Source organism: Hemicordylus capensis, chromosome 16 (assembly GCF_027244095.1).
Source record: "Hemicordylus capensis ecotype Gifberg chromosome 16, rHemCap1.1.pri, whole genome shotgun sequence".
Taxonomy (NCBI): domain Eukaryota; kingdom Metazoa; phylum Chordata; class Lepidosauria; order Squamata; family Cordylidae; genus Hemicordylus; species Hemicordylus capensis.
The window spans coordinates 10,058,863-10,083,086 of NC_069672.1; the positions used below are offsets into that span (position 1 = coordinate 10,058,863).

Sequence of the window (24,224 nt, forward strand, 5' to 3'; positions counted from 1 at the left end):
CACCTGAAGCAACTGAAATGCCTCCCCAAGGAAAGATTTCCCAGCCAGGCCCCTGGATGCTGAGATTTCAGTAGGTATGGCCCAAATGCTTTTGTGAGGCTAAGGACTAGAAACTTGATTGTTTAAAAGAAAACCTCTGGAAGCTGAATCCTGCCGTGGACTTGCCATATGCACAGCTGGTGTCCTGGACCGTCTATAAATCAAGGAGTCACAACACAGTTAGCTAGTGGTTTGCATAGCTTTTATTAAGCTTCGGAATAAGCTTTGCCCACTTCCTACAGCTGCAGTTTGCAGGAAACGTGGCCTGAAGCAATCGGGAGAACTAGGCGGGTTAGAATCCGGAACGGGGACCTTCGCCATTCCTTGAACTCTTCAGTCATCCGCAAGGTTACGCAGGGGGTGTGTCGGTAGGCTCGTGTTATTACAAGGAAGCTACACTAGACTGCCACAGACGCACCGAACATCGCCGTGCAGTGGGGTGAAAAGAAGAGTTCGTGAACGTGGGGCCGTCTGTTCCCCTCCCGCCATCTCATGGCTTCGGCTTCCCCGCGTGCTCCGGCTTGGGGTTCCCCCTCGTTCGAAAGCGTTGGCTCAGCTCCTCCGTGAAAACAGCGCAGCAGGATTTCTGTGGCAAGAGAGAGGTGGATGGGGCGTTAGCAGAGCAGCGGGGAAATGACTTGACTAGCGAGTCGGAGGTTGCCAGTTCGAATCCCCGCTGGTCTGTTTCCCAGCCTATGGGAAACACCTCTGTCGGGCAGCAGCAATAGAGGAAGATGCTGAAAGGCATCATCTCATCCTGTGCGGGAGGAGGCAATGGTCAACCCCTCCTGTATTCCACCAAAGACAACCACAAGGCTCTGTGGTCGCCAGGGCACAGCCTTACCTTTACCTAGTCCAAAAACAGCTAGGGGGGCAAGGTTGAGCAGGCCTGGCATAGACAGACATGGATGGGGTGTGTGAATGGTCCATACTGGTGTTTCCTCTCACAGGGATCCCCAGATGCTGTGGACTACAGTTCCCAGAATCCCCAAGCAAAAGCAGCTGGGGATTCTGGGAGTTGTAGTCAACGAGATCTGGGAATCCCTGTTAGAGGGTATACTCGTCCAAATATGTGCAGGTTGGTGTGTGTGTGTGTGTGTGTGTGTGTGTGTACACACACACACACACACACACACGCGCGCGCACAGGCAGACACTTGCGTGTGCATGCAGAGACCCCAATATATAGACACATGATTGATGGTTAAATTTCTATACCACCTTTCATTAAAACAATCTCAAGGTGGTTCACACAAAAGTTAAAACAAGACTATAAAATGACACAATTGAAATATTACGCTAGAATATAAACATACAGATCAGATTAAAAATCTCTTTTTAAAGCACAATATAGTAAAAAAAAAATACGTAGCAGCAGCAGTAGAGGCAATCCTATAAAAGCCTGAGCTAGAAGCCAAGATCTTACACATGCCTCTCTAGTGGCTCTGTGTAGAGCAGAGTTTCTCAACGTGTGGGTCCCCAGATGTTATTGGACTTCAACTCCCATAATCCACAGCCCCAGTGGCCTTTGGTTGGGAATTATGGGAGTTGAAGTCCAATTACATCTGGGGACCCACACGTTGAGAATCCCTGGTGTAGAGACAGGAAGGCATATGGAATCTTCTCCCACCCGTCATGACAACAGGCATGGCACTAACAGAAACGGGACCAAGAGATCCCGATGCGTGGCTCACCTTCTCCTGTTCGGCAGTGTGTCGGCTTTTTTTGGATAGTTCCACCATGGCAATCACCATCCCCAAGGCGAGGCCCAAGGCGAGGATAAGGAAGATGCCGCCCAGGGCTTGGGGCTTCAGTGGGGTCCACCGGTCGTGATCTTCCTGGGAACAGCGGCTTTCCCACCACTTGCTGCGGAGGTAGTCGAGGTCGCCGGATTCACCGAGTTTCAGGATCGCAACGGACAACTGGTTAGTCCAGGGGGACCCTGCGGAGAAGATGGTAAAAGGGTGGGGTGTTCTTGGCCGAACCAACTTAGAGGGACGCCTTCTGTACCCCTTCGGGGAGGAGGGCAATGGAGCTAAACGCCACACTGGATCAATATTTCTCGAAGTGGAGAGCCGGTCTTGTGGTAGCAAGCACAAATTGTCCCCTTTGCTCAGCAGGGTTTGCCTTGGTTTGCATTTGGATGGGAGGCTACATATGTGAGCACCATACGATATTCCCCTTAGGGGATGGGGCCTCTCTGGGAAGAGCATCTGCATGCAGAAGGTCCCAGGTTCCCTCCTTGGCGGCATCTCATGGTAGGCCCGGGAAGGACTCCTGCCTGAAACCTTGGAGAGCTGCTGCCAGTCAGTGTAGACAATACTGAGCTAGATGGACCAAGGCCCTGACTCGGTAGGAGGCAGCTTCCTATGTTCCTATGTGTACAACATTCTGTGGGCATATAGCCCTCAGGTAATAAGGTCTTGTGGCAGCAAGCATGACCTGTCCCCTTAGCTAAGCAGGGTCCACCCTGGTTGCATAAAGGGAGACTAGAACTGTGAGCACTGGAAGATCTTCTCCTCAGGGGATAGAGCTGCTCCGGGAAGAGCATCTAGGTCCCAGGTTCCCTCCCTGGCAGCATCTCCATGGTAGGGCTGAGAGAGACTCCTGCCTGCAGCCTTGGAGAAGCCGCTGCCAGTCTGGGTAGACAATACTGAGCTAGATGGACCAAGGGTCTGACTCAGTAGATGGCAGCTACCTATGTAATGGAAGACAGAATGGCAGCACAAAGGCCATTAAGAGGCCGTTCGGAAACATCCCTGGAACTGGGTCTCCTACCTTTTGGTGTGGCGATGCCAAACCCCCTGGCCCCGAGGACTTCTGGGGACCGGACCAGGTTACAGTGCCTGGCGACTGCCAGGTCCTGAGAGACAGATTCGCCGATGAAAGCGTAGTTGGAATCCAGCACCCGCTGGATGGCCTCCTGGTAGTTCTTGGCCAGCACGGTGTCCTTCTTCTTGTTCATGGAGTCGTAGACCAGCTGCTGGATGGGGTTCTTGGAGTTCTGGAGGCACAACATCCCAGGCACAGTCAGACCGCCCCCCCTTGCAAAAGCGCTTGGTGCTGGCACACAGAAAGGCCCGTTCAGACCTGCAGGTCACTTGCATGTGTGAATGTGCCGTGCCAGATCCAACACTGAGGACTCTTACGCTCATCTGAAACTCAAAATGCTCTGCAACGGAGACCATTTCACACATTCAGCGGGAAGTCAGCGTTGAACAGGAGTCGCGCAGCGGGGAAATGCTTGACTCACAAGCAGAAGGTTGCCGGTTCAAATCCCCGCTGGTATGTTTCCCAAAGACTATAGGAAACACCTATATTGGGCAGCAGCGATAGAGGAAGATGCTGAAAGGCATCATCTCATACTGCGCGGGAGGCAGCAATGGTCAACCCCTCCTGTATTCTACCAAAGACAACCACAGGGCTCCGTGGGCGCCAGGAGTCTAAATCAACTCAATGGCACACTTTACCTTACTTACTTGGAGAGTAAGTAGGAAAGTAAGTAGTAAGTTAAAGTAAATCCTTGGAGAAGCCGCTGCCGGTCTGTGTAGATAATACTGAGCTAGATAAACCAATGGTCTGACTCAGGATATGGCAGCTTCCTCCTGGGGCCAGAGCTCTGGAACTGGTAAGGTGAAAACGGCCAGTGTCCACCAGCCGGATTTGAAGCACAACTCAGAGCACCTGCGTTGCCTGTCGAAGGTACCAGGTTCAATCCCCCATATCTCCGGGGGGGGAGGGGGGCTGGAGAAGATCCCTGTCTGAAGCCCTAGAGAACTACTGCCAGCTAGTGCTGGCAATACTGAGCTAGATGAACCAAGGGTCTGACTCAGTATGAAGCTGCATTTTCACTTTGGTCTGTTGTTATGGGGAAGTTCAATAACTCAGGGGTCGGCCCCTGTTTTGCATGCAGAAGCTAAAAAAACACACAAAAGGGTTGCTCTCCCCATGCTAAATAGAATAGTGCCTCCACTTGAAAAGGCGCCCTGTTCCAGATACCATATTTACCCAAATACAAGACAACTCTGAATTTAAGATGACCCCCTGATTTCTAAAATCAAAAAACTTGGGGGGGGACGACCTAATCTTGGATCCCGGGAAATACAGTATCAAGTATTTAAGTTCATGTAATTAACTGTATTTTAATTACATCAATTAATAGTTAATTCAGTTGACTGTGATTTAATTAACTGTATTGAAGTTAAGTCAATTAAGCACGGTTAATGCAACATAGTGCTTTCCAGAGTAAAGTCACTCAGGGAGTTTCATGGCCAGTTGGGATGGGGTTGAATTTATTTATTGAAAATATTTATCCCCTGCCCCTCCAGTATACGACTGGCCCTGGGCAGCTCACAACAATAAAATAGATGCAATGTAAGATAAAACTAATAAAACCAACCAAATTAAAGAAGTTAAAAGTCCAGACTCTAAAACCACAATCAGAGATAAGTTTCAAATTAAAAGTTCTTTTAAGTATTATAAAAATTAAGTATATGTATTATTATTATTATTAGTTTATTATTATTATATTATAAAAACTCAGATCTCCCCACACCTAGCCCAACACTCTATCCCCCAATGGATACATCCTCCAGGAGACGAGGTTGTGAGCTTGTGTGCCTGCCAGCCCTCCGATTTCTGGGCCTGCTGGCAAAACCGAACCGCTCTAACCTTGAAGTACTGGAGGGTGGAGGAGCCCTCCATGGTCCCAAACTCCAGCTGCCTCTGCTTCACCAGGTCTTCGAAGTTCTGGATGGACAGTTGCTCCGAGCCAGACTCCAGCACAAAGCTGAAGCCAGCGATGTACGCCGCGAGCAGCACGATACTGAACAGCCACCAGATGGCGGAAATGAGCCGTACGGAGAGAGACTTCGGCCGAGGCACCGCGCCTGCCGGGACAAAGCGAGAGGGGTCAGCCGGAACGCATCAGAAAGAGTGACTTGGATCGGCTGGCACAGAACAGATAGATAGATAACGTTTATTACGGTCATAGACCAGTTAATCTTTACATTTTACAAAAGATTTGATTCGGGAATGCAGGCTCGCACAGAATGGGGTTGGTTCGATTCGATTCGAATTGAATTCACCTATTGAATTCTATTGCGAAATTGATTTGAAATCACCCGGGTGCCAACAAATCCCATTCTGCGCACGCGGATGCAAGTCGAATGGATTTGAATTCAACTCAGATTCAAATGGATTCAAAGCTTTTGCACATCTCTCATAACCATTCCCGTCACCTTAAGTGGCACAGCGGAGAAATGCTTGACTAACAACCAGAAGGTTGCCGGTTCAAATCCCCGCCGGTATTCTATCGGGCAGCAGCGATAGAGGAAGATGCTGAAAGGCATCAACTCATACTGCATGGGAGGAGGTAATGGTCAACCCCTCCCGTATCCTACCAAAGACAACCACAGGACTCTGTGGTCGCCTGGAGTCGAAATCGACTCGACGGCACACTTTACCTTTACCTTTAATAACCATTCAAGGATAACAGGGATTCCTGGGGGTGTTGACTACAACTCCCAGCGTCCACAACCAAAGCCCTTTCCACCTGGGAATTCTGGGAGTTGTATCCAATACCACCTGGGAATCCCAATTACAGGGGACACTGATATCAAGGGTGCCTAAAAGGGTGCTGGTTTTTAATTCGACTTCTCCATGGCAGACAGCTTCACCTCCTGTTCCTCTATTCCTGGATCTCTGCAGGGCATGGACTGGACATTACAACTGACTCAAATACTAAGCATGCTCACCTAGAGTAGACGCCATCAAATGGCTTGGATTCACGTGAGCAAGGAGGAGGAAAGGCTGGGTTAGCCAGGGATGTGGGAAGTTCTCCCCTTGCTTCTCCTTATTTATTTCCTTGCTTACTTACAACATATATAACCCACTCTTCCTCCAAGGACTACATGGTTATGTTGATCCTTACCACCACAACCCTGCGAGGTAGGTTAGGCTGAGAAACGTGACAGGCCTGGAGTCACCCGGGGAGTTTCATGGCTGGACGGGGATTGCAACACGGGTCCCCCCACTCCTAGTCTGACACTCTAACCACTACACCACACTCCTTGGGTGGAAGAATCCCAAAATCCTCTTTAAATGTGAGTTTCTCCTTGGGAAGAACCCTGAAATGCTTCTTCAAATGACAGTTTCTCCTTGAAGGATATTTCCCTCCAATGTGCACTTTGGAGACATTTCAGTTCCTGCCTCCTTTGGAGTTCTTCGCAAGAGCGTTGCTTGCTAGAGTGCAGGGCTTTCGAACGTGGGTCCTCCCGCAGTTGTGGGACTACAATACCCATCACCCCCGCAATTGTAATGGACCATGGGAGTTGTAGTCCGACATCTGCAGGAGGGCCCAAGTTGCGCCGCCCTGCCATAGTGGGAATCCTGGGGGTGAAGACCTTGATCTCGCCACCACGTACCTTGCAGAGTGAGAGCCCCAGCTCCAAACCAGAGACTGTTCAGGAATGTGAAATGGGTGTCTTCATTTCCGTCCCACTCGCAGGGACTCATTCTGGGGAGAAGGAAAAACAGCCCCGTCACCCACCGCCCTTGGATTAAAATTGGCCGGTTCTAGACCTTGCGTGGCTGTTTTGAAGCCGCAAGAGAGTTAGTAGCACACCAGAAGAAATACATCTAATTACACCAATTAAAGCTCCCGTCAGCCCCCAAAGCCTATTTAGGCGTGTGCATGAAATTATTTTCATCCCCACCCCCCCATGTTTTCTTATTGATTTTCATTCGAAGTCATTGTCATTTCCTGTTTTTTCATCCACTCACTTTTCAAATTCATTTCCAAGGTTGGGTGTTTTTTTTTAAACAGAATAAAACGATAAGAGCAGTTAGACTGTAGAAGCCTTGTGGGCTCTCCTTCTCTAGAAGTTTTCAGACGGAAGCTGGATGGCTAAATCCAAAGTCCTTCCAACTCTAGGATTCCAAGTAGGAATCACAACTCTAAAAACGTGACCCTAAGAACTTGGTCCGGAAAAGCTTATCTCTAAACTTGAAAAATCATAATCATAACGCTAGGAAAACTTGATCCTAAAAAAACGAATCTCTCAACTTGAACTTGATCTCTTAAAAACCTGATCCTAATCATAACTCTACAAAACTGATCCTAAAAAACTTCTCTCTCAACTTGAACTTGATCTCTAAAAACTTGATCCTTAAAAAAACGTATCTCTAAACTTGAACTTCAGTCTGATCTACGATTGTAATAAAGTTTATCTATTTATCTAAACCTGATCTCTTAAAAACTTGCTCCTAATCATAACTCTACAAAACTGATCCTAAAAAACTTCTCTCTCAACTTGAACTTGATCTCTAAAAACCTGATCCTTAAAAAACGTATCTCTCAACTTGAACTTCAGTCTGATCTACGATTGTAATAAAGTTTATCTATTTATCTAAACTTGGTCTCTTAAAAACTTGATCCTAATCATAACTCCAAAACATTGATCCTAAAAAAATGTATCTCTGAATGTGAACTTGCTCGGAAAAACTTGATCCTAAAAATTTGATCCTAATCATAACTCTAAAAATACTGACGATCCTAACCAGGATGAAACCGTTTCAGCTGGGGCAAAATGGAGTCAGTGCAAAGTTCCCCCCAAAAAAACTTAAGTCATGAAACCATGTTGGAAATTACCTTTCAGGTAAAGACATGATGCATGGATTCGGACAAATAAAAACAAACTAACTAACTAACAAACAGATGTCAGGCTAATGCTGGGGCAGCCCACCGAGGTTCTCTGGCTGTTGTTGGATTACAATTCCCATCATCCCCAGCTGCAACGTGACCTCAGGCTGTCCACCCTTGGCCTCTTCAGTACCTGAGCCAGCTGGGGGTGACCGTATCATCTGTGGGGGAAGAATGCTCATTGTGATTTCAAACAAGGTCTCCACCCCTAGAGCTGGAAAAGATGTGACTTTTTCTTCTGGTGTGTTCAAAGACGGTTTGTAATGTCTGACCATCTGCAGTGGCCAAATTTGCAATGGTCTATTAAAAGCCTCTAAAAGCTGTAAAACGACGGCTGTAAAAAGTTGATCGATGTCGTCGGAGGAATGAAAACGGGCAGGAACATTCTCCAAAGATTTCCCCCTGGGGAGCGTACAACGATTTGTTCATTGTGAGCCCAACCCCAAGGAAGCTTTTCCTCTGTGCAAAAAGGACTCGGGATTTTACCATATTAATCACAGGGGGGTAGGGAGAAAGAAGGGGCGATAACACAGAGAACGCTGGAAGCGTAACAATGCGATCACCTCTCTTCCATCTCCAAGAGGACAGACGCTGCCAAAAATCATGATGAGCATTTCTCCCCCATGCCCAAAATTTGGGGGCCTGGCTGCTCGACTACATGCGCACCATGATAAGCAATCACCTGAGAAATAAAGAGTCATTTCAATCAGAAAGATTTTCACCTGGCGGCCAGGAACAAGCAGAGGCTGGAAAGCAGGTAGGCCACGAGGACGCCCACCCAGGTCTCCTTGCTGAAGGGGGACAGGAAGTGGAAGAGGGAGGCGTCCTCGGAGGCCGAGTCCTTCTCCAGCAAGATGCCGATGCCCATGTGCAGGAAGGGCTGGGTGAAGTCGACGGCGTCTTCTCTTACCGACGTAATGGTCAACGGGGCGACGGCAAGGTCCGCTTCCTGCCGGGAGAGGAAAACGAGGTTGCTTCTGTCAACGGGTTTGACATCATCATGATGTCAACTTGACTTCATGATGTCAACTTTGACACACTTCATGATGTCAACTTGACTTCATGATGTCAACTTTGACACACTTCATGATGTCAACTTGACTTCATGATGTCAACTTTGACACACTTCATGATGTCAACTTGACTTCATGATGTCAACTTTGACACACCTGTCGCTCCGTCCTCGGTTTCCATTCTGAGCTGAACAATGGCACTTGTTGCTTGCTGCTTTTTATTTAGGTTTCCATTTCTATCCCACTCATCCTCCAAGGAGCCCAGAGTGGTGGGCACAAAACCGGTTTGCCCAGTTCAAGTCCGAACCGGGCTTGAACCCAACCGGGCATGCTCAGTTTTGTGCGCCCCTGAACAGAACCCCAGCTCGGCTCAAATTTGAGCTGGTTTGGGGGGTTCTAAAGTTGGTTTTTTAAAAAATTATACAGTCATGGAATCATACAAGTGGGTACCTGGTGGACAGAACCACAGCCGCACTGATTTCTCTCATCCCCACCCCCTGAAACCGATCTGCCAGCCAAGCTGAGATTATGGGTACTGTTAACCTGAGGACAAAACTGGTAAAGTGGCATGGTGGTGTAGTGGTTAGTGCATCCAACTAGAACGGAGAAGCTTCAATGAGGCTCACCATGGCCCATCTCAACCTCCTAGCCTACAAGGTTGTTGTGAGCATAAAATGAGGAGAGGACCTTGGAGGAAATCTGGGGATGTAAGTTTCAGCCTTCGTATCATTTTCTAACAAAGTGCACCTCACTGGTGGGGTGGAGATGGGATGGAAGAGAAAGGTAAGGTCTCTCCCACCCTTTTGTGGCCTACTGTACTCTTAATGATGTCATGGAAGAGACTGTTTGACAGTGTTCCCTCTAACAGGAACCCCCAAATGTTGTTGACTACAGCTCCCAGAATTCCCAGCCAAAGGCCACAATAGCTGGGGATGCTGGGAGTTGTAGTCAACCCCATCTGGGGATCCATGATAGAAGGAAGACTGCTGCTTGGCCAAAGACCAGGATGTTGGCCTGAGACAGGATATCCTCTGAGTGCATCCACCCTCAAAATCAGGTCCATTCCACTTCGGCATTAGGGCTTCCCACCCACCCCAAGGAATTCTGGGTACTCAGTAGTGTTCCATAGGAAGCTGCCATATACTGAGTCAGACCCTTGGTATTGTCTACACAGACTGACAGCAGCTTCTCCAAGGTTGCAGGCAGGAATCTCTCTCAGCCCTGACTTGGAGATGCTGCCAGGGAGGGAACTTGGAGCCTAGATGCTCTTCCCAGAGCGGCTCCATCCCCTAAGGGGAATATCTTACAGCGCTCACACTTCTAGTCTCCCTTTCACATGCAACCAGGGCAGATCCTGCTTAGCTTAAGGGGACAAGTCATGCTTGCTACCACAAGACCAGCTCTCTTCCCATCAAATCCCTGTGATAAGGATTCCCAGATGTTGTTGACTACAATTCCCAGCATCCCCAGCTGCAATGGCCTTTGGCTGGGGATGGTGGGAGTTGTAGTCAACAACATCTGGCAATCCCTCTTCTAGGAAACACGGGTACTCAGGTTTGCGGAGACATTTATCCCAGATGATTTCCTGAGAGTCATTCAGAAAAGACACACAGGGAATGATCTGGGAGAAATTGCTCTGCAAACCTCAGGGCCAGTATTTCCTGGAAGAGGGATTCTCAGATGTTGTTGACTACAATTCCCATCATCCTCAGACAAAGGCCACCCGCAGCCTGAGCTGGTGCTCCACACCCCTAAGATCCAGGAAAATTGATAGTAAACCGCCCTGAGCCATTTTGGAAGGGCGGTATACAAATCAAATCAATCAATAATAAAATTTGTTGCACACAAACCTTTCTCACAACCTCGCCGATCATCCCCGACCAATTCCCGTTGGGGCTCAGGGCTCCATATTTCCCGTCCTTGACGACGCCCACCTTGTACCGGAAGTGCAGCATTTCTGAGAGCTTCTCCAGCAGGTCAATGCAGTAGCCCTCGAGTTCGGTGTCTCTGGCCATCACGTAGGGATCTTCCTACAGAAAAGGAGCTAAAAGGTCAGAGCCACGCATACATGTTTGGCACCAGGCCTCCTTGCCTTCAACCGCTTTTTCAGCTGTTGGAAAAACCTCAAACACAACCCCAGTATTGTGCACCAAAAGGAGCAAGTTCTGAGGCTCCCAACATTCTGTAACAGACCCCGATTCGTGGCTGTGGATGTCCTTAACAGCTGCGAGAAAAATCTTCGGGCCATTTCTCGAGTCAGGGTTTTGTCTGCCAGATTTTGGAACGTTGCCAAAATACCCAAACTTTGCACCCCAAAATAAGAATGTTGGGCTCTCAAAAAGTTGGAAGTGCACTTGATTTGAAGACATGGATGTGCTTAAAAACCGCAAGGAAAAATCTCCCAGCTGTTCCCAGCACTTCTGTAGTTTTCAGGCATGATTTTGCTGGCAACTTTCGGGGGGGGGGGAATACCCAAAGTTTGTGCACCCCAATCAGCACATTGCTAAGCTCCCAAAATGCTGTAAGTGCTCTTGCGTCATCCATGTCAATGGGTTTAGTAGTCCCAAGAAAAACCTCCCATTTATTTCCGTCCCTTCTATATTTGCAGCCATGATTTTGTCTGCCAGATTTCTGAAAAATGGCAAAATATCCCCAATCTGTGCACCCAAGTCCAGCCTGTTGCCAAGACCCCCAAATTTAGAAAGGTGTGGATGTGCTTAGCAACGCCAAGAAAAATCTAGACATCCATCTAACCTCCTACATTTTCAGCTGCAATTCTGTCTGCCAGATTTCTAGAAATGGCAGCAAATGCAATTGTGGATGATGGGAGTTGTAGTCCCCAAACATCTGCAGACTCAAGGATGATATCCCTGTTCTAGAATAGGGAGAACCTGGGTTCCTTACCAAGATGGTTGTGACATAAACCATGGGCATGTCCTTGCCGCCTGCTCCAAGCAAATCGGCATCCTGTGAATGAAAATATGCTGGTAAATTGGGAGCAGAAAAAAGCAGGGGCGGGGGGGGGAGAGAAATTTTGGCATTGCTAGCCGAACGGTGGCTCCAAAGGTGATGGCCCCACACCCTCGGCTCCTGAGAATCTGTTGCCACAAAGCTTGTGTTTAACACCACAGAGAATTCTGGCACATATCCCAGCACAAGAATCGAGGGACAGATGACACATGACTATTAGCACACAGTGTGTCCTTTCTTTCTAATTTACGAGCCAGGCCCACAGATTTTGCCCAGGGGTACCATAGGAAGCTGCCATATACTGAGTCAGACCATTGGTCCAGCTCGCTCAGGATTGTCTACCCAGACTGGCAGCGGCTTCTCCCAGGTTGCAGGCAGGACGGAGCCTCTCTCAGCCCGATCTTGGAGATGCTGCCAGGGAGGAAGGCATCCCGAGGGAGGGAATGGTCCGGGGGCAGGAGAGCTGATCTTGTGGTAGCAAGCATGACTGGTGTAAGCTGGGTATGTAAACCTGGTTTACATACAAATGTGAGACTGCATGAGAGCACTGTAAGATGTGGCCCTTAAGGGATGGGGCTGTGCTGGTGCTTGCATGTAGAAGGTTCCAAGTTCCCTCCCTGGCAGCATCTCCAAGGTAGGGCCTCGAGAGATTCCTGCCTGCAGCCTTTGATAAGTTGCTGCCAGCCTGTGAAGACAATACTGAGCTAGGTGGACCAAGGGTCTGACTCAGTAGAAGGCAGCTTCCTATGTCCCTATGAACTCGGAACTGTCTGCACACAAGCAGGCAGATCCTCTTCCCAGAGCGGCCCCATCCCCGAAGGGGGATATCTTGCAATGCTCACACATGTAGTCCCCCATTCAAATGCAAACCAGGGTGGACCCTGCTTAGCCAAGGGGCCAATCCATGCTCGCTACCACAAGACCAGCTCTCCCCGCAGCCCAGCCCTGGGGGGGTGGATGCTTTTAGTGATTTTCAGCAACGTCCTCTATCCTCCTAGAGATGGGATAGCCTTGTGGCACTTACAGCTTTCTGGGTGTTACGACGCGTTCTTTATCCCCACTCCCCTTGCAGGCCAGAGGTTCAATCCCTGGCAGCATCTCCCGGCAGGCCTGGGAAAGAGCCCTGTCCAAAACCCTGGCGAGCCGCTGCCAGTCAGTGATGGCAACCCTGAGCTAAATCAGACCAACGGTCTGATGGCCGAATCCTTTCCATTTGGGATGGGGACGCAGGTCGGTGGCACAGTGTTAGGGCACCTGCTTGGCACGCAGAAGGTCCCAGATCCAATCCCGGACATCCCTGGAGGAGGACCCAGTCTGGAACCTGGGACAGCTGCTGCCAGCCAGAGCAGACAGTACTGTGCTAGAGGGATGCAGATCAGTGGTGTAGGGAGGCCCCAGTTCAGCCTGCGGCCAGCAGCCACCTCTAGCCACGCCCCCTGCCTCTGATGTCAGATGCGGGAGGTGTGGCTTCGCTTGCAAATGGGACCGCAGCGAAACCACGCCCCCTGCGTGTGACATCAGACACAGGAGGCGTGGCTAGGGGCATGAGGCACAGCCCACGAGCCCGGCGACCCGGGGTTCTATGAACCCCTTGGCGCCGCCCCGATGATCTTGGCGAGAAGTTCAGACTTTCTGCCCCAGACCCTTCCTCTCCGGTCGCCTCCAACTTCCCCACCCCTGTCCCCTGCTCCTTTTCCTTAATTAAACCCGATGGTTTCCATTTAACTCACAGTTGCCAACACCATCTCCCCAAATGAGCTCCGCTTTCAAAAACCACTGTCAACACCTCTTTAAGACACAACGGTCTTTGCAAAGGGCCAATTTGTGCCGCAAAGGGGGTAACAGCTGGAAGCCAATTAAGGGCTCATTAGGAGAAAATCTCCAGGAATGCACAGAGGAAAGAGAGATAACAGAACAATAAGGAGGGGGGAAGGGGGGGCAGGGGGAGGGGGAGGGCGGTGGGGGGAATCCGTGGGTCCCCTTTGCAAAGGCGTTGGGAAGCAGAAATAGCATCTTGGGAGCTTTGGAAAATCTCTCTCCCACAGACAGATAAATGGAGGACAGGGCTATCAGTGGCTACTAGGCTGGTGGCCATAGGCTACCTCCAGCCTCAGAGGCAAGATGCCTCTGAGGACCAGTTGCAGGGGAGCAACAGCAGGAGAGGGGGCAGGTCATAAGCTCTTGCTTCTCAGAGACACCATCTGATGGGCCCAGAGGCGCATCTAGGGAAAACAGCACCTAGGGCAAGCACTGAAATTGTGCCCCCAGTCAAACATTTGACACCCATCTTTCAGATAACTTTACCATAATATCAGCTGGAAACACAAGTCAAGCTCGTTAATCTTTTAGCCAGACCAAAAAATGCTGGAAAATGACAAATTTCAGTAAGCTGGGGCTCATGAAATACCCAAATATTATGTGGAGGTGTACTTGGAAAACTAAACAGAAGTGCCTGCCTAATTCTCTACTATGCATTGTAGCATCACTATTACATAAGTTTCAAAAATAAATGGATAATTTGACTTTTCCCAGATACTCTGAAAATAATTAAAGGATATGCAGAGTAAACTGTGCCACTGCTTGGAATATATTCTAGTATTTCAGGAAAACAGTTATAATGCAAGAAAGAGAGCAAGAAACTCCCACTGGGCCTTAATACTAAGGATTTCACACTGATTCAAAAACAAACTCACCATTAATAGCCATATTATTAAGACATCACATTTAACTCACTTATCACAAGAAGCAAAGTAAGAGCAAATGAAATTTTTTTTTTAAATTTAATTTTTAAACATGGCGCCCCCTTCAAGTGGCGCCCGGGGCATGTGCCCTTCCTGCCCTACCCTAGATACGCCCCTGAATGGGCCACTGTGGGAAACCGGATGCTGGACTAGATAGGCCTTGGACTTGATCCAGCAGGGCTGTTCTTATGTTCTTACCCACCAGTACTCTGCCCCTGAGCTCCAAGACCAGGATGTGACCTGCTTTTAAGAACATAAGAACCGCCCTGCGGGAGCAGGCCAAGGGCAATCCAGCCCACCAACCCACCGCATGCAGCAGCCAACCGGACGCAGCCGAGAAGCATCCAAGCAGAGGGGAGGGAGAAGCCACTCTCTCCCCTGGAGCACCCTAGCCCCGCTGATGTCCAGGTTCATGCCCCCCACCCCTGATCCTGAGAGACGTGTATCGCTGCCAAGGCTGGTAGACATTGATAGCCCCATTGGAACCCCGGATCTGAGATTAAGAAACTTTTCCGGGACTGGAAAGTCCTTGAAACATAAAGAAACTTTTCCGGGGCTTTTCTGGGATTTTTGAACTGCACATAGGTTCTTTCGGGACTGCGCTTTTTAGTGTGTGCGTGCTTGTGTGTGTGTTGTGTCCGGTTGTACATTAACTGTAATTTTGCCATTAATTTTAACTCCAGATGACACCACTAAGCTCAGACAATTAAATACATACCATGCTCATGGAATCTCCATTCTCTGCAGCACCTGAAATAAAGTCATAGATACAGATCAGTGCGTTATTATGGGACCAAAACCGGCATCAGGGGCACCGTCCTGCTCTTCCCAGGTTCTGCTGGGTTTTGCAGCATAACCAAAAAAACCTCCAGATACAGGCACATAGGAAGCTGCCATATACTGAGTCAGACCTTCGCTCCATCAGGCTCAGTATTGTCTACACGGACTGGCAGCGGCTCTTTGAGGTTTCAGGCAGGAGTCTCTCCCAGCCCTCCCCGGAGATGCTGCCACAGGTTGAACCTGGGACCTTCTGCATGCGAAGCAGATTCACATTTACAACATCAGAACAGAAGAACGGCCCTGTTGGATCAGGCCCAAAGCCTTTCTCATCCAGCATCCTGTTTCACACCGCGGCCCACCTGGTGCCTCTGGGGAAGGAGGCTAGGCTGAGAGAGAAGTGACTGGCCCAGAGTCACCCAGCGAGTTTCATGGCTGAACGGGGATTTGAACTCGGGTCTCCCTGCACTCTAGTCCAGCACTCTAACCACTACGCCACACTGCCTCTCATAACAACAACAAGGCCTCACAATAAAGCCATATAATTAAAATCTTATCACAGTGCATGGATACGACGGACTCGATCTGTAAAGCCCTAGTCTCATTTTCAAACAGAGGGTTTTGTCTTGGCGCGAGCAGAACGAGAGTACCAGCCCGTTGGGCAGAAACAGGAGGAGGACATTCCGGACTCCGGGCCATGGAAGCCTCTCCCTTTCTGTGTCTCCCTTCCCTCCTCCCCCTGCAAAGAGTGTTTATTAAAAAAAAGGGGGGGGTTCCATCAATTTTGCCTCCTCTGTCTTGGGCAAAACTCTAAATTATCCCTCCACAAAAAGTGCTTTGACGCTCTCCGCGGCATCGCTCCATGGGAGACAGGGCACGGCTGAAAAGAGCCCTCTTGTTCCCTTTCAGCCGCCCCTCGCCACCGCCAGCGGGAGTTCCTTCAGCCTCCTTTCGGAAGACCTGTGCGGGAGTCTTGGGAGAGAACAAGTGGCTGCATTGAGCCCCACGGCACCCCCGCCGCCGGCACAGGACGCTCAAAGCCCCTTTGTGCGAGAGGCCGCCGGGCAAAGAAAGGGGCCTCACCCCCCCCAGCCCTCCTGAAAGGGGCCGCAGAGAATCGCAGGGCAGCGGCCAGGCCCAAAGTTCGCGGCGGCGACATCGGTACGCCTCCCCAATCTGGGGGCTGACCTTTTTGTTCCGCTGCCCGAACAAGCACCGTGGAGAAAGGGGGCACACGGAGGGACGGCGGCCGTGGGGTGGGGCAGGGGGCTGGGTGCGTGAACTGAAAGCTCGAGGCAGGCTGCAAGGCCGGGGAGACACGGCTGGGCCCCCAATGCTGTCGGGAAAGGATGCTGCCTGCCCGGGTGTGTCACGGAGAGGGGACCGGTCAGGTGTCTCAGGAAGCTTCGAAAGCAGGCGAGGGAGATGCTCTTAATTCCCTGGCATCCCTAGGATGGAGCATCTGTTTTGCATGCAGAAGGGCCGGGAAAGACTCTTGCCTGGAACCTCGGGGAGCTGCTGCCAGTCAGTGTAGACAAGTCTGAGCTCAACGGACTAAGTGCCTGACTCAGTTGGAAGCATCAGATGTCTGCCAGGCAGAGCACCTGCTTTGCATGCAAAAGGCCCCAGGTTCAATCTCTGGCAGCATCTCCAGGTAGGGCTGGGAAAGACTCCTGCCTGAAACCTTGGAGAGCTGCTGCCAGTCAGGGTTGACAATCCTGCGCTAGACAGACCAAAGGCCTGACTCCGTAGGTAGCTTCATCTGTTCATCCGGCGCACCCGTAGCTTAGTGGAAGAGCAGCTGCTTTGCATACAAGAAGGTCCTAGCTTCAGTCCCTGGCGGCATCTCCAGGTAAGACTGTTGGGAGAGGCTCCTGCCTGAAACCCTGGAGCGCTGCTGCCAGTCAGTGCTGACAATCCTGAGCAACACGGACCAATGGTCTGCCTCAGTAGACAGCAGCTCCCTAGGTCACATGTGTCTCCGCATCATGCCCTAGGAACCTCTAGCATTGTCGGGGAGACACGGCTGGGCCCCCAATGCCGTCGGGAAAGGATGCTGCCTGCCAGGGTGCGTCACAGAGAGTGGACCAGTCAGGTGTCTCAGGAAGCTTCGAAAGCAGGCTAGGGAGATGCTCTTAATTCCCTGGCATCCCCAGAATGGAGATAGGATGGAGCATCCATTTTGCATGCAGAAGGGCCGGGAAAGACTTCTGCCTGGAACCTCGGGGAGCTGCTGCCAGTCAGTGTAGACAACTCTGAGCTAGATGGACTAAGCGCCTGACTCAGTCGGCAGCGTCAGATGTTTGCCAGGCATAGCCCCACGCGACCATGGGGCCACATAGACATTTGCACCCTCGGCTTTCCAGCCTTGCCTCTTCCACGGCTAGCAGCCCACCCCACGCATACTGGGTGGGCATCAGATGGAGGGTGCAACCAGCAGCCCGGCCTGCAGAGTGTAACCAGCCTTGGCGGAGGCGCTCCCGGGCTCTGCCGTCCCCACCTTGGCCGCCTTCCAGTTCCCTGTCCCTTCACAGAAGGTCTCGGCAGAGGCCATCAATCAAACGCAGCAAGGGCCGTTCTTTTCTGATCCGGGAGCAGCCAGGATGCAAGGAACGGAACAGAGGGAGGGAGGTTTGCTCTTTGGTAGCGAGCTTCAAGAATTTGCAGACTGGGAAACAGCCGCCTTCCAATGGCAAGGCAAGCCAACCGGACCTGCCCAGCATGAAAGCCAAGAGATTTGCCTCCCCCACTTCATCAAATCTGATTTTCCAACACTGCTTCTAAAGTTCAAAGTTCCCAGATATTTTTTCTCTACAGCAGTGAAATCGGAAACTCACCAGTTTCCCAAGAGCCACATTTGTTAAATCAAAACACTTCGCAAGGCGGTTTCTCTGCAAACCAATCAAAATAAGCTTTGCAAAACCTCAGCTGAGGGGGGGGGGGATCAAATATGTTGTTTGCTAGACCTCTGTTTCAAAACACAACACTTCGCAAGACATCATCTTTGCAAGCCGATCAAGATAAGCTTTGCAAAACCTCAGCTGGGGGGGGGGAATCAAACGTGTGGTTTGCAAAACCTCTGTTTCAAAACATAACACTTTGCAAGACATCATCTTTGCAAGCTGATCAAAATAAGCTTTCCAAACCTCAGCTGGGGGGGGGGGGGAATCAGACTTGTGTGGTTTACAAAACCTCGATTTCAAAACATAACACTTTCCAAGGCAGCTCCTCTGCAAACTGAATACGTTTTGCAAAACCTCAGCTGGAGGGAAATCAAACCTGTGCAGTTTACAAGATGTCTGTTTAAAAACAGAGCACTTTGCCAGACAGCTTCGCTGCAAGCTGCTTAACTCTCTGCAATTAGCTTCTCTGCAAGCTTTGTAAAACCTCGGGGGGGGGGGGGAATAAATACATTCAAACCTGTGTTCTCTGCAGGACCACAGCTCCTTTGCAAGACAGCTCAGGATGGCTTTAGAAAATCTGGGCGACTTCCCAGCTGTAGTCAAAGATTTTGCAAAGCATCCCTTAATCAGCCTCACCTTTCTTTGGAGGGGCAGTTATTAAAATAACTCACCTGCGTTGCTTAAAGACAGCTGCTAGCAGGTTTAAGGGGGAAACCTCGATTCCGCTACCAGCAAGCGAAAGAGGACCCAAGGGCTGAATTTTCAAGACTTCAGATTTGCGAGATCTAAAGACTCCAGCCCTCAAGCACGGAGTAGGCTTAAAGGATCGCTTTTATTTGTCTTCTTAGAATAAGAGCCAACTCCACACCCTACCTGAATGGTCTCATTGACTCTCATCAGTTTGGTTGTTATTTGGTAAACAGCAGCTCCCGAGGGATGAATATGGGATGAACATGGGATGAATATAGGAAGCTGCCATATACTGACCGAGTCAGGTCATTGCACGTAATCAATATTGTCTGTAACCGCTCTGGCCTGGTATTAGTAGATTTAGTAGATTTGCCAATAACACTGAGAAAAGGAATCTGTCTTTCCAAAGAATTAGCAGAGGAACTTTTGTTTCAATTTAGGAACATAGGACGCTGCCATCTACGGAGTCCAGCCCTTGGGCTATCTAGCTCAGTACTGTCTACACAGACTGGCAGCGGCTTCTCCAGGTTTGCAGGCAGGAATCTCTCTCTCAGCCCCATCTTGGAGATGCTGCCAGGGAGGGAACTTGGAGCCTTGATGCTCTTCCCAGAGCAGCCCCATCCCTTAAGGGGAAGATCTTCCAGTGTTCACACTTCTAGTCTCCCATCCAGATGCAACCAGGGTTGACCCTGCTTAGCAAAGCAGACCATTCATGCTGGCTACCACAAGACCAGCTCTCCGCCTCCTCCTCCTCCTGCCTCCCAAGACTAGGTTCTTTCCCAAGTCCCCTGATGTCAGAAATCAGGGGCTCATCTTAAATCCTTTTTGGGTAAGGATATAAGAATAGCTGGCATTTAAGCTCTATTCTTTAAGGGGCTCATCTTAAATCCAGAGTTGTCTCATATTCGGGCAAATGTGGTAGCCATCTATATTATCTCTCTACGTAAATGGCTTTAAGCACTTTTGTTGGAATGAGGTCTAAATAGGCAGAGGAGGAGGGGTGCAGTTCAGATGAGGATCACAACCGGTGCAATAATCCAGAAGCCAGCTGGGGTGGTGGGTACCATGTGTGTGTGGGGGGGGGGGGAGCGGGTGGGCAACTGATGCTCGTGGTCACTGTTCCCACTAAGAGTGATTCCCAGGCATTGTCGACTACAACTCCCAGCATCCTCAGCTGCAATGGTCTTTGGCTGGGGATTATGGGAGTTGTAGTCAACAACATCTGGGAATCCCTCTCAGAGGGAACACAGCTCATCGTGATTTTCAATAAGGTCTGCCCCACTAGAGATGGAAAAGAGATGGGTCAGTTCGCGTGACTTTCAGCTTTCGGTTCTGTTCTCTGACTGTGATTGTCCTGACCCCAGCAGCCACACTTGCGAGAGAGTTTTAAAAGCTTTGAAAAGTTTTTTTAAACAACAACAAACTACTATTAGATGTTATCAGTGTTTGTCAGAGGAATGGAAATGAAAATTGACGAAAATGTCCTCCCGAGATGACTCCCATGGTGAGAGCACATGGGTTCATTGTTACCCTTACACTGACCCTTTCCTCTGGGTAAAAAGGACTGAAATTTCCCCGAATCTTTTGTGGAGGTTGGGATAAAGAGAGGTTCTAGTGATGAACTGTTTTCATAAACACTATTTGCAGGGGGTGGAGGGAAGGGAGACACAGAAAGGGAGAGACTTCCAAGGCCCGAGGTCTGGAACGTCGTCCTCCCGTTTCCGCTTAAGCAGGCTGGTACATCCGTTCTGCTCGGACCGCACCGAGACAAAATCCTCTTTTTCAAAATGATCACAGGCTGTACACATGTAGGTTTGTTTTATTTGTGTTTTCCCTTTTGTGTTGTGGAAAAACTGAATTAAAAATATTTTTTTAAAAACCACAGGGCTGTACATATCTAGTCTGTCATATCCGAACACGGAGGCATGATTTCAATTCTATGGCTTGCTTACGATGACTTTATGTTGCTTTCGCGGTGGTTATGAGAGCCGGCGTGGTGTCAGGGTTAGAGTGTTGGACTAGGACTGCGGAAGGGAGGCCTGATCAGGATTAAGACTTGCGGCACAGGGGACTTTAACCCTTTGTGGGTGATCACACCCAGAAAGCTGAAACAATGTGATCGCCTTGTTTTCATCTCCGGGGGACAGTGTTCCCTCCAACAGGGATTCCCAGACGTTGTTGACTACAACTCCCAGAATCCCCAGCTGCAATAGTCTTTGCTTGGGGATTCTGGGAGCTGTAGTCAACGACACCTGGGAATCTCTGTTAGAGGCAGCTCTGGTGGGGGGATGCCAAAATATCACTAGGAGCATCCGTCCCCTGAGATCGTACTGACGGCCAAAATGTGTGGGCCCGGCTCATGGACGACAAAGGGTTAAAGTGCCCCATGCCACAGGTCCTGATCCTGACCAGGCCTCCCTTCTGTGGTGACACTTAAACCAAAAATGATGCAATTAATATAGGTGGTTGGAAGGGAGGCACACGTTAGGACAACAACTTTCTGGGTCATTTTGCGTTTGAAGGAAATCATATAATGGATTCCTTCCTGGAGTGGATGGCTTCTACAGGCGGGGGTAGCCAGGGAGGGGGCGGCATTGTGTGTTTCTATCTTTACTGTAAATCATTCTTTACCGTAAAAAGAGAGAGAGAGCGAGCTGGTCTTGTGGTAGCAAGCATGACTTGTCCCCCTAGCTAAGCAGGGTCTGCCCTGGTTGCATCTGAATGGGAGACTAGAAGTGTGAGCACTGGAAGAGATTCCCCTCTGGGGATGGAGCTGCTCCGGGAAGAGCATCTAGGTCCCAGGTTCCCTCCCTGGCAGCATCTCCAAGCTCGGGCTGAGGGAGATTCCTGCCTGCAACCCTGGAGAAGCCACTGCCAGTCTGTGAAGACAATACTGAGCTAGATAGACCAATGGTCTGACTCAGTATATGGCAGCTCCCTATGTTTCTTTGAGCGACCTCAAGTAGAATGAGGAAAAGAAGGATCTGTGAAGATGCTATAGATTAATGGATAAATCAAACACCGAACCAGGAATTTTGTGTGGAATTCATACGCTTGTTAGCAGAGCAGGAGGCCAGCAGTTTGACTGCCTATTTGATCAGGCTGTCACCCAATTAAGGGGCTTAGTCATACATGGTTTAAATGATGAATCTGTTAATTGTTTAACATTTACACAGGAACAGCAGCGATATGTCTTGTGGGGGGGGGGACCCGACTCTCCATTTAATTTTCAATGAGGCATACTTAATTAGGGGCATCTTTCTTCATTGAACAAAAGGTTTCCAGACCATTGATTCAACACAGATTTTCAGGGATTCATCCAACGGAGAGACTGCAGGGGAATTTTGCATCACAGGCCACGTTTCTATGGAATCATCCAGCGTTAAATGCATGCTCATTTTCTCTCTCTCTCTCTCTCTCTCATAAAAACAAGAGGGTGCGTGTGATGATAATTATAAGCCTCTTTTCTCACCTGTCCAGTTTGGTTCCCCGAGCAAAAGGAAGGCAGCGAAGACTCGCAAGGTAACCCAGAGAGCTTTGTCCATTGGTACAGAAGTTGGTGTGGCCGGGAGAGATCCCCCTGCTGAAAAATAAGCAGATCTCAGGTTATTGGAATTTATTTGGTGTAGAGCGGCACAAGCTTGACCCTCCTGCAGATGCTGGACTACAACTCCCATCATCCTTGACTACTGGCCACCATGGCTGGGGACGGTGGGTGCTGCATCCTCAAAACCGCTGGAGGGCCAGCGTTTTCCGGCCTTGATTTGATATATTTATCTTAGGACTGGACAACATGCCTAGAAAAACCGGGCCATACTGTTCTGCTGGGAACGTACCATTTTGGAATGGGGTGTGTGGAAACTGCGGGTTGACTATGGGAGGGGAAAACTCTGCGGAAAAGCTAGCCGAGCAAGGAGAATGGTTTGAGCCAGACAGGCTAGATTCTTACACACTTTTACCACACTTTTTCTTTTCCTAGCACATTCGGTCATGTTGTCCTCTGAAGTGGTACAGTCCCAGCAGGCTGAAGTGGCATAGTCCCAGCAAGGCTGTACCATGTGGTTTTTCTGAGTGCGTGGATTGACTCTCAACAAATGCCACACCACCTGGGATCATCTGATTCCCAAAGAAGGATTTATTGTATTGTCACATTACCCCACTTCTCAAAGTTAGTTCCCAAGGATCAAGCTAGCTTTGATCTTACACACACACACACACACACACACACACACACACACACCCCAACATACAAATCTCCTTCGGGGTTGATTTCAAAGTGGGACAGGAGGCAGCAGCAAATCTGGGGCAAGCTACGTAGAGAAGCGCCTGAAGCAAAAAACGGGGTACAGCCGGAGAAATTTCATCTTGCTTGCCTTTAAAGTATCCATTACGTATGCATGCGTACAAAACAGGATTGTTAACATGGGTTAATATTAATATTAATAACCAGAATATAAAAGCCATACGTTGGGGGGCGGGGGCGGAATTCATTCGACATATCACTTTGGTATAAGCTTTGCAAGCGTTTCCTTTCCCGTGACAGAGAGGGAAAGAAGTTTTCCGCTCCGGGGCTACCAAGATGGTCTTATGGGCTACGCCTGTGCTAATCTGCAAACATCTGATGCATCCCAGAAGAGAGGGAAACATCTTCTCCCGGGACAGCCTAGAATCTAGGAGCGAGTGGAATCAAGTTGAGAAATTCCACCTGCCTCATCAAAATACATTTTGGCCTGTCAATTCCCCAAGAATTTATCCCACCCTGATATTTCACACGTGTCAAAATGTGGCCCCCCTCCCATTAGAAAGGGTCAGGGACCAAACAGAGACTGAAGCATCCATAATGATCCGACCGTAGGATCAGGATCTTATTGCAGACGCCCTTCTGTTCGGATGCACCCTCTAGACAAAAAACGACCTTTTTTTCATAAAGCTGGGATTAGAAAGATGGGGGAAAGAGACCCACGCACTCATAGGAAAGGTGCAGATTCCCCACACCGAAGATATGGTGCTCTCATCAAGTCAATGGCTAAGTATCCTGGCTTCTGGCAATCGTATCCAGAAAGTGAAGAAACTGAAGTGGTCTTCATGGGGAGTAGCAGGACAGAGAGGAGAAAGAGAGCAAACTGGATGATCTCACTTACTGTCAGTGACTACCTTGATCGGGATAGTTCTCCGGCAACCCTACCGCAGCGGGAGCGGCAACCCACCAGACAGCGGCTGTGGAATGACCGGATAAATCAACCGCACACAAGCCCTCTTGCCCGATTCAGAATTGGGAGGAGGAGGAGGAGTCTGATTGGGGAGGGGGCATCCCAAAAGGAGGCTTGTGTGAACTGTTTTGTTGTTTCCGTTCCTGGCCGGGAGAACATTGTGCACCCTTGGGCTGCTTG

At 49.6% G+C, this 24,224-nt stretch overlaps 1 protein-coding gene across 1 annotated transcript; it reads right to left on the reverse strand.

Annotated features, from left to right (window-relative positions):
- Nucleotides 1–224: 224 nt before the first annotated feature.
- On the reverse strand, nucleotides 225–24,121 carry LOC128338424 (probable glutamate receptor). Its single transcript, XM_053280836.1, has 11 exons — nucleotides 23,976–24,121; nucleotides 22,307–22,417; nucleotides 15,183–15,214; nucleotides 11,658–11,720; nucleotides 10,604–10,783; nucleotides 8,463–8,689; nucleotides 6,464–6,555; nucleotides 4,710–4,927; nucleotides 2,817–3,042; nucleotides 1,733–1,980; nucleotides 225–625 (listed from the first exon to the last, which is right to left on the reverse strand). Exons 2-11 carry the CDS (start codon nucleotides 22,377–22,379, stop codon nucleotides 530–532), a joined length of 1,455 nt encoding a protein of 484 aa, XP_053136811.1. The 5' UTR covers nucleotides 22,380–22,417; nucleotides 23,976–24,121; the 3' UTR covers nucleotides 225–529.
- Nucleotides 24,122–24,224: the final 103 nt, after the last annotated feature.